Here is a 10,661-nt window from a genome sequence, read left to right as displayed (position 1 = left end):
CATTTATCATTGTCTTGCAGACATTCGTTGAATCATGAAATATGAAATGCATTTTTGATGTGATAAGTCACTGAATATGTATATAAAATTGGAGCCAGGTAGGTTAAGGGCGTCTACATTATAGTCCATAAAAATAACAATAGTACTATTATCAATTCCCTTCCTGTAATAGAGGGATAAGAAACAAGAATAATTCCAAAAATATACAGTATTTTATTGAAGTCGAGATCGAAGATTAATACACAGTAATAACAGTCTTCTAACACAACAATATATCTCTGATCAAGTCTACTATCCATATAGCCAGCATATATCGGAGTTGCTTCCCTTCTCTTAAAACAGCCAGATAAAATTGTGATTACACATTTGGTTTGTCGTGAGAATGGTATTTTGGAGTGGATGCATATCCTATGAAATTCATTACTTATGATGTTCATTGCATTTCTCAATAATTTCAAAATATATCTATGTAACATGTACCTATTATAAACAACAATTTTTAAATTGCCATAAATGCCACTTGCTCAAATGTTATTTTTTTTAACAAACTTATAAATTTGTTTTGATTCTAATCTCATTCCTTCGTGTTATTGGGACATCAGTTTATTCAAAACCTTTGTCAGAAAGATGATGATCTGTAGCTAAAAGCAACAGATCAATAAAAACTGTTTTGGCAACATTGAAAACATTCATAGATGCAAGTCCAGAAATACTGCTGCTCAATAATACTTGTCTTACTAAAGGAAAGCTACTCCTAAAGAATTACATGTACAGTAAAACCTCTCTATTAAGACCACTTGAGGGTCTGAGTGAAAGTGGTCTTAATAGCGGGGTGGTCTTAATACCGAGGTGCATCGGATTGACTTCTAATCAGTAAGAACCGTAACTCTGTACATTATAATTAAAAATAGTATATATACTTGTACTGTACATGTATATACAATGTATATCTTATATGTATACAGTTACATAATAGACTTGTATATTTCTATTTAGTTGAATATTTTGTTTTTAATTAAATAATCTAATTAATAAATTCTAATAAATTCTAATTCACATAACATACACACATAGATTTCCGCCTTTCTCTTCAATATCGACTGCACTTGTGTTTTACCGATACCAATCTTGTTCGGCGAGTTGACTACGGCCTTTGCTACAGTTATGTAAGGAGTTCAACTTTCTTATTCGTTAACGTGGTGTACCCTTCTTGATTTAAATTGCATATGAATTTAAAAGAGGTGGAAATATTCCATACAAACGTTTGAAAGTTATCGTGTTTGTATGGAAATTTAATTTAAGTTTTGTCAAAACAAAAATACGGCGACATTCTTACCGGATTAATTTCACAATCATAACGAAACGCCTTAGATCCACGATGTTCATTTTACTCACCCGTGAAGATAGGGGTTTAAATACTGCTACTGTAAAATCATTAGAGCCCAAATTAATGTTTTGATTAGTAAACTAAAGATCGATTACTACACGCGCTCTTTCAAGTGATCCGATAATTGGTCTAGTTTCACTTTCAAAGCGCCACCTAGCTACTAGGTCAACATGCATGACAAGGGCGACGACCCGTATCGGTAAAGAAAAGATCGAAACCGCACGTAGACACGTGGTCATCTTGGCTAAATAATGGGGACCATCAAAAGCCCTATGGTCACAGTTATTATGCGTATGTATCGGGTAATTAATTGGATTATAATTGACCTCGATTCCGTCACTCCAATACCCCGCTTAGTAAACAACCGACCGTACAGGTAACGGTCTGTCACTTGACAAGCGATTGACGGACACGGGTGAATGGTCGTAATGAAGCGGGCAATTAGCGTTGGCTAGTGGTCAACTGACACAGGTGAATGGTCGTAATTATGGGGTCAATTACCGTTGATCAGTGGTCGTTGGGACTGCCTGGACTGGTCGTAATACGGAATAGCGGGGTGGTCGTAATACTGAGACGACCAGTACAAAGATATAGAGGGGAAAATAACGGGACTGAAAAGAAGTGCCCGTCATAGCGGGGTGGTCTTAATTCTGAGGTGGTCGTAAGGCGAGGTTTCACTGTACATGCTTCTGTAGAGTACTATAAACTACAGGGACTTGTTACAAATTTCAATATATACTGCATATATGTATTATAGTGTACTCTATATATAATATTAAATGTTGATTGGAAATTTGTGCCAAGTTCCTGTGCGATAAACCAACTTCTCATGTAATATTTGCTTTAGATCTACACACATTTTATATCACACACATAACACATCTACTAACACATGTATATCACACACATAACACATCTACTAACACATGTGTTTAATCAAACTTAACATATAACAACATTAACTTTTACAACAAACTCCGTCCACACTTCATATTGTGTCTCTGAAATAGGTGTATTGGGTATGTAACATTTATAACATGCATATATTTATGTCTATAGGATCCTAAATGAGCGTTCAATTCACACAACATTTTATCATACAAGGCTGAAATAAAGCTTTCGCGCTTTGGTGAACACAAATGAAAGATATCTTTGTCTCACGAATCAGAAATTCCATATTAAGACAGATTTTCAAGTAAATCTTTGTTGAAAACAAATAACAAAAGTAGCTGTTTTCGGCCTTTTCCATTAACAGATTCCAAATCAATGTCATATTATTATGGTGATGTATGTAAAAGATATTACATATGAAAATTCATTGGGTAATAGGTAGATTATTGGGATGAATATACATACCATCTTACTATGCTTTTCGGACAAGTACAAAATGGTCCGTATTGACTATAGTGGAGCGCTACCTCAGTGAATCACTTGGGTATAAATTTCTGCATTATTTTTTGATTGAAATTATTTTATGGATTTAGATTTTTGTCCTTAATGTACATATGGCGATCTTGCCTAATATATACCAGGTGTCTACCTTACCAATCATGAGACATCAATATCATATCATTAGATATACTCAACACTTTTCATTTGAAAATATTTTGCATATTTCGAAAACCAAATGATATCTGGCTGTAATTTTCATCTTTAATACATTGCCTCATTGGTAAAGGAAATAAAACTGGTCTGATAAAATGTATACAAATGTGTAAATAACTTGTATTTTTTTTTAACTTTGCTCCACTAGCAGTCATAGGTACCTAAAGACGACACCATTATCTGTTTAAAAGTCTTTTGAGCTACAATATATTTTCAGCAAGCAGATTATGTGATTTATTACAAATATTGCTTTAATAATATTAACTAAATTAAGGAAGATGTACAAAACACATAAATGTATAAAGATTATGCATGTTCACTTTACATTGAATTTATTTTAGTCAATAATTGTAAGTTAACCCCTTGTCTGCTTTGGCTAAATTATTTTATAATTTGTTAACACTGAACTTAAAAGTATATATAATATATATACCTTGGTAAAGTATGAATGAATCTTTACTTTGTGATACACGGGAATTAAAATTGTCAAAAAATGTTAGCATATAGTTCAGAGAACACGGTTTGAGAGAAAAGATTTCAAGTGTAGTACAAGGTCATCTGATATACTTGTAATGCAGTTATGGTTTTTAGAAGAACATATTTCTATTTAAACTTTTGACAATATGACAGAACTCAAAATTCTTGCAAAACCCCTTTGAAATATTTTCAAAAAGTCTGTCTCAACACTTCAGAAAACTACAGTGTTCTCTTAAATAACTTCTTTTGGGGAAAACTGATTTTTTTTTCTCCAAATCTCTTATTTCCCAGCAGTTCAAGCTTTATTAAAAGGTTTCTATTCTCATGAAATAAGTAAGAAATCAGAACATCTTTCCATATACAGAACAAAATGATTTTCTTGTTTGGAGTCCATTATTTTTCCACTATACAGGTTCAGTGTACATTCACAATCACTTTATGTCATGTATCGTAATCATCATCCTCTTGTTTAGAAGGAGCCGAGGGCATGAAGGATGCTAGGGAGGCGAGACTCCCCGTCGCTCCCAACATGGCCGAGGTGCCAGGCACAGCTTTAAAGGGGGCAAGTCCTGAGGGGGGTAGACAAGGCATCCTCATGGGGGACACACTAGGGGGCATATAAGGAGCACTCTGTCCTGGTTCACAACTTGAACTTTGACCTTGATCACAGGTGGAACTTGAATTGTTTGCCTCCTCCTTCATGCATAGATTAATTGGTTGTGATCTGGAAAGCAAATCAAATTACTTATTGTTATAAACATTACCGGTATATTAAAAGATCATAATGTAGCAAAATTTGAATGAGACAAGAGGCCAAGAGGGTATGTATGGCTCACCTGGTTTAATTTAGTAATACACTGACTTGGTTTAGAACCATTATCTGACAAAATAATCCATTTGCTACATGAAAAATATATAAACTTACACATTAGTATCCATATTTTGGCTGTGTGTATTATAGGTGGGGATTTGGGGGTAGGGAGACGCCAGCGGTTGTGGTAGTGCCATTGGCTGAGGAGGTGAGGCCATCATCACAGAGGGATGGGGAGTCGCCCCAGATGTAGACGCCTCGTACAGACGACTCGGATCATTGTTACACTCTTCGTCTGTCTCTGTACTCTCATCATCCTCTTCTTCCTGCAAGTGTAAGTTGTATGTATAATTCCATATAAATGTCTCTATTTTCATTTTATTTTTAAACCATAGACCTTATCTATCAGATATATCATAGTCCAATGGCCGTAACGATCAGCTGATCATGAGCTTGTAAACATTAAAGACAAAATAATTGGTCCTTTTTTTTCGTCCAGCCAATGACAGGTCTACTAGAATGATACTTACAGCCTCAGAGCTTTCTGATGATGTCTTCTTCTTTCTTCTTTTTATATTTTTATCCTTTTCTTTTCTTTGTCTACAATTAATATCATGTATTTATCAGGTATTAACCTACAACTTATTATATTTGGTTCGAACAATATTCAAATTATCTCACAAACACATGGCCAATCATCTTTTTATAGGGTTGTGTTATACTTCAGATGACAATGCTAATCACATAGCCTTTAATTTCAGTTTAAAACTAATGAAAGTTACTGTTATTTCATGACATAAGAAGCTACTGATAGAAAAAGTGTTGTCAATTTGTCAGGTTGAAAATGCTGCTTATAATCCTTCTCCTGACCTCCAGCATAATTCTGAAATGTTAGTAGGTATATACGAACCTTGTAAATGTATGCTTTAGATATAGATACCTTACCTAGGAGCATAAGTTCTTTTATGGTTGGTGGAAGATTCTGTTTCTTCCTCAGCTTGATGATCAGGTACAGTAGCGACAAGATCACGTAAAAAGTCAAATTTTCTTTCTGAATGAATGGTTTGTTTTCTAAAAGAAACAAATTCAATAAATGTGTGGAAATTTGTGTACAAATCATTTACATAATCAATTACTGAAACCATCTATGTACTAAGTTATGTCTATAAACCCCTATACATGTGTATCTCTTTGTAGTAGAGTAAACAATCTAATCATGTAAAACTGTAAAAAGATCAAAGTTTGATATAATGAAATATAACACATTACTTATTAAATTATCATATAAAATCACTTCCTCACACACAATAACAAGAGGCCCAGAGGGCCTGTATCGCTCACCTGGTTTGTAATGCCAAGTAATGTTCTGAATACAAATTCATTGTTTATTTTCTGAAGGAATTCGAATATTAACCTCTAATTCCCCTATTGGACCCCACTTTTTCTGCTCCAGGGGGTCAAAGCCAAAATTTATACGAATTCTGTTAACCCCAAGGATGTTTCTGGCCAAATTTGGGTGGTACAATCCATGCAGAACTCTAGGACAAGTAGCGATTTTTAGGATTTACCTCTACTTCCCTTATCTGGGCCCCACCCCTCATGCCCCCCGGGGGTCAGAGCCAAAATTTATACAAGTTCTGTTCCCCTTTCCCCAAGGATGTTTCTGGCCAAATTTGGTTACAATCCATGCAGAACTCTAGGTTTGGTTTGGTTTGTTAAGTTTTACGTCCTATTTAACAGCCATGGTCATGTAAGGACGTGCCAGGTTTGTTGGTGGAGGAAAGCCGGAGTACCCGGAGAAAAACCACCGGTCAGCGGTCAGTACCTGGCAACTGCCCCACATGGGATTCGAACCCGCATCCCAGAGGTGGAGGGCTTGTGGTAATATGTCGGGACATCTTAACCACTCGGCCACCGCGGCCCCAGAACTCTAGGACAAGTAACGATTTATAGGATTGACCTCTATTTCCCCTATTGGGCCCCGCTCCTCCTGCCCCCAGGGGGTCAGAGCCAAAATTTATACAAGTTCTGTTCCCCTTCCCCCAAGGATGTTTCTGGCCAAATTTGGTTACAATCCATGCAGAACTCTAGGACAAGTAGCGATTTATAGGATTTACCTCTATTTCCCCTATTGGGCCCCGTCCCTCCTGCCCCCTTGGGGTCAGAGCCAAAATTTATAAAAGCTCTGTTCCCCTTCCCCCAAGGATGTTTCTGGCCAAATTTAGTTACAATCCATGCAGAACTCTAGGACAAGTAGCGATTTATAGGATTTACCTTCATTTCCCCTATTGGGCCCCGCCTCTCCTGCCCCCGAGGGGGGTCAGAGCCAAAATTTATACAAGTTCTGTTCCCCTTCCCCCAAGGATGTTTCTGGCCAAATTTGGTTACAATCCATGCAGAACTCTATGACAAGTAGCGATTTATAGGATTTACCTCTATTTCCCCTATTGGGCCCCGCCCCTCCTGCCCCCGGGGGGTCAGAGCCAAAATTTATACAAGTTCTGTTCCCCTTCCCCCAAGGATGTTTCTGGCCAAATTTGGTTACAATCCATGCAGAACTCTAGGACAAGTAGCAATTTATAGGATTTACCTCTATTTCCCCTATTGGGCCCCGCCCCTCCTGCCCCCTTCGGGTCAGAGCCAAAATTTATACAAGTTCTGTTCCCCTTCCCCCAAGGATGTTTCTGGCCAAATTTGGTTACAATCCATGCAGAACTCTAGGACAAGTAGCGATTTATAGAATTTACCTCTATTTTCCCTATTGGGCCCGCCCCTCCTGCCCCCGGGGGGTCAGAGCCAAAATTTATACAAGTTCTGTTCCCCTTCCCCCAAGGATGTTTGTGGCCAAATTTGGTTACAATCCATCCAGAACTCTATGACTAGTAGCGATTTAAAGGAAATGTTGACGGACGGACGGACGGACAGACGACGGACGCCGCGTCATGACATAAGCTCACCGGCCCTTTGGGCCAGGTGAGCTAAAAAGGTTAAAAATACCATATTAATTGATCTGCAAAGGAAATTATAAATTATTTTCTTCACAAAATATAACTCACAATATCGAGAGTTGATAGTGACAGTGACTTACATATGTGTGGCCGTTAATGTTTTGGCATTCTTAGATTGAGTGGTTTCACTAGTTTTCCTTATCAAGGATTCTATAAAAAGCTCCAATGCCCTCGCTGAACATTTGTTAAGGAAAATATTAAATCTGCATCAGCAACAACTAGTAAGTTTCACTAAAAAAAAAATCACAGACCACAGACTCTAACTCAAAGCTGTAAACTGCAAAGACATGTATAGACTCCTCTTATCCAATAACTAATTTCAATAGACTTTTATAACAAGTAGTAAAGTATAAGTAGCAACTCATTTCAGTGGTTGTTGTAGTATTGAAGAATTTCACATGGTATCTTCTACTTCTACATCATAATGACCACCTTCAACAAGATGAAGATTATGTCATATGGTGGTGTGCTAAATACCAAGGATTGAGTCAATTAAAAAAAAAAGGAATTTTTATGGTAGTTTTTTGAGGGCTGGAGGTAAACTGTTCCAATCTGATATGGTTCGTGGGAAAATGATTGTTTTCTGACTGAGTTTTACATGAAGGGACCTGGAAGGTGTGAGCGTGGGAGTGCCTGGTGAGACAAGTAGGAGCTACAAGTGCATCGTTGGATATGGCGATTGGATCATGCACTATCTTGAAGAAAATGCAGAGGCACATATCCTTGTGTAACATGCTCGAGTCTACTTAAATAGTATAGCCCTCTGGTAGGCGAGGTGCTCTATAACCTTTGGTAACAAGGTTCAAACCCCTGGTAGCGAGGTACAACTTACACCTTTGGGAACAAGGTTTCTACAGTTACAACCTCTGGTGGCGAGGTATCACTATTACGCCTTTGGTAGCAAGGCTATAGATATTTAAGTTCAACCACTCAGTGACAGAATTGAACTCAGTAAATCAAGTTTCAGTATTTGTATTATTATTTACATGGCCATATCAACAACCAGGAGATTACAGATAACACACAGTACAATATCTAACAGTTATTATACATATTATAGCTACAGTAGAATAGATCTCAATAGTATAATTCCACATTAACTCAATTATCACAGATAAATACTATTTTCTTTATAGTAGTATCCCACAACAAATTAATACTATCACTATTTCTACTACTCTATCGTAGTACCACACTACCTGGAACTATCGCAAGTCTACGACCTTGACAGAGTTGCTAATGTAAATAAACCGAATAGACAAGCTGTAAAACCCCTGTTCTATTAATAGCCTTACTATGACATCACACTCAATACACCAAAGCCATTTACATGGGAAGATAAGGGCTGAGTTACATAGACCCTAGGTTATCGGTTCTGAGATCGAGAACACGACTTACCGCATCGACTACAGGGGCGCAACTGCCTATGATACTACGATGCCCCGATGCCAATGCCCCGATGCCAAAAATTCACGCGCGGGCATCCTTCGCTACGCTGATTGGCTGACCAAAATAACCAAACCAGAAATGTGATTCCCAACCGCGGACATGCGCAACACAATAGTCGAAGCGGAAAAGGCTGTCTGAATTTTGCAAGATTTACGATGCCTAAAATGACAAATAACATCATTTAACGACCGTGATATAGGTAAACTCGACATCGCGTAGATAAGATACAACTCACTAAAACCTAGAATTATCGTAACACATATTGTTACCGCGGGTAAATACAACAATCTCACAAACTTCATCCAGTCACATGGCCGGTTGGTACAACTGTAAACGTAAACATGTCATCGTAGATTAAACATTACAAACTTATCTTTACTTAATACATGGAATGATGACAATAATAACAATCTATAGATATACGTACAATAGACATAATTCTAGTCACGCTACACTTGCATCGCTTCTCTAAGGCTGGCCAACCCAGACTGCTCAGCATTGAGCTGACACTGGACATGTTCTTGTGTCTGTTGGTGACAAAGCGGGCTGCTCTATGTTGGACCATCTCTATCCGGTGTATGTCAGTCTTTGTTTATGGGTCCCAAGCACTTCAGACATATTCTAAAGATGGTCTTACTAGGCCTTGTAGGCATTTTCTTTCAAAGATGTAATTGAGCCTATTTTTAAATTTCTTCTGAGGATGCCCAGAGTGGAGTTGGCGTTATTACAAATTTCTCGAATGTGAGTGTCCCATTTAAGATGTTCTTAATGGAAGATTTGGTTTTAGTAAGTGACATGACATTACACTTATTTGGATGAAAGGACATTTTCCAGATTGATTCCCACTCAGCTAAGCAGTCAAGATCTTTCTGTAGCTTAGCAGTGTCACTATGAGATGTTACTGCAAGATAAGCGATAGTATCATCCGCAAATAGACGAACTGTGGCATCTAAGCATATTGATATGTCATTTATATAGAATAAGAACAGGGTGCGGCCGATGACCAAGCCCTGGGGGACCCCAGACAATACATTCACATAGTCGGACTTCTCCCCTTCCACAAGAACAGCCTGTATTTTTTCTGATAAGAAGTCTTCAATCCAGGTCGTGACAAAGTAATTAATGCCATAGTATATCAACTTGTGAATAAGGAGGGGATGACTAACTTTATCAAATGCCTTGGAGAAGTTCTCTGTTCTGTAATATAAAGCACTTTCAAGCCAAAAAAAAGATACAAATAATAACAGGTACAGCAGCTGCAACTTTCCCCACATCTTCATCTGTCTGCATTATCTTCTTTACTCTTGCCTGGAAAGTAAACAAAATCAATAGTTAACGTTTGTATAATTTCAATCAATTTTAATTTCTAATAAAAGTTAACAGTTATGAAAAATAAATATTTCCTTCTGTATCATATATAAATCAGATAGCCAGGTGACAGACAGAGCTATTGTTTACATAACTAAAAACCATGTGTACACGGTATAATTCGCCCAATATCAGTTTGGCTTGGCTAAACAATGATCAAGGACATACAAGCTTAATACAAAAACTACATGGAAGTCAACAACACCAAAACATCCAAATATGTTCCTTTTGATCTTAATATAATGAATATTCTTACAGGCGGGAATCTTGCATTGTACTTCTTCTTCTTGCTTGGCATGCTGAATGACGAATACAGTATATATCTATCCTAAAAGTCAATTTTTTCTTCAACTATGTTTCTTGAATGAAAAAGCCGCTTGTTAAGATTCCGGAAGCGGAAAGATTTAAAATGTTACTACACACACGTAATACCGTAACGCGAGACTGCGCAACTAAACGTATCCAGTAAATAAATCATTTGTTTGATCCTCTATAAAATAATTAATAGATTGAATTCTGGACATATATTTGCATTGTTTATTTCGATGATGATATC

At 37.2% G+C, this 10,661-nt stretch overlaps 1 protein-coding gene across 1 annotated transcript; it reads right to left on the bottom strand.

The window, feature by feature from the left end:
- Positions 1-193: 193 nt before the first annotated feature.
- Positions 194-10,517, bottom strand: LOC138317974 (dr1-associated corepressor-like). Its single transcript, XM_069259965.1, has 7 exons — positions 10,362-10,517; positions 9,973-10,045; positions 7,369-7,462; positions 5,226-5,351; positions 4,811-4,880; positions 4,395-4,606; positions 194-4,193 (listed from the first exon to the last, which is right to left on the bottom strand). Exons 1-7 carry the CDS (start codon positions 10,401-10,403, stop codon positions 3,911-3,913), a joined length of 900 nt encoding a protein of 299 aa, XP_069116066.1. The 5' UTR covers positions 10,404-10,517; the 3' UTR covers positions 194-3,910.
- Between the last annotated feature and the right edge of the window lie 144 nt (positions 10,518-10,661).

The sequence above is a fragment of the Argopecten irradians genome, chromosome 3 (genome assembly GCF_041381155.1).
Source record: "Argopecten irradians isolate NY chromosome 3, Ai_NY, whole genome shotgun sequence".
NCBI classification, from domain to species: Eukaryota; Metazoa; Mollusca; class Bivalvia; order Pectinida; family Pectinidae; genus Argopecten; species Argopecten irradians.
This window is presented reverse-complemented; position numbering and strand designations above follow the sequence as displayed.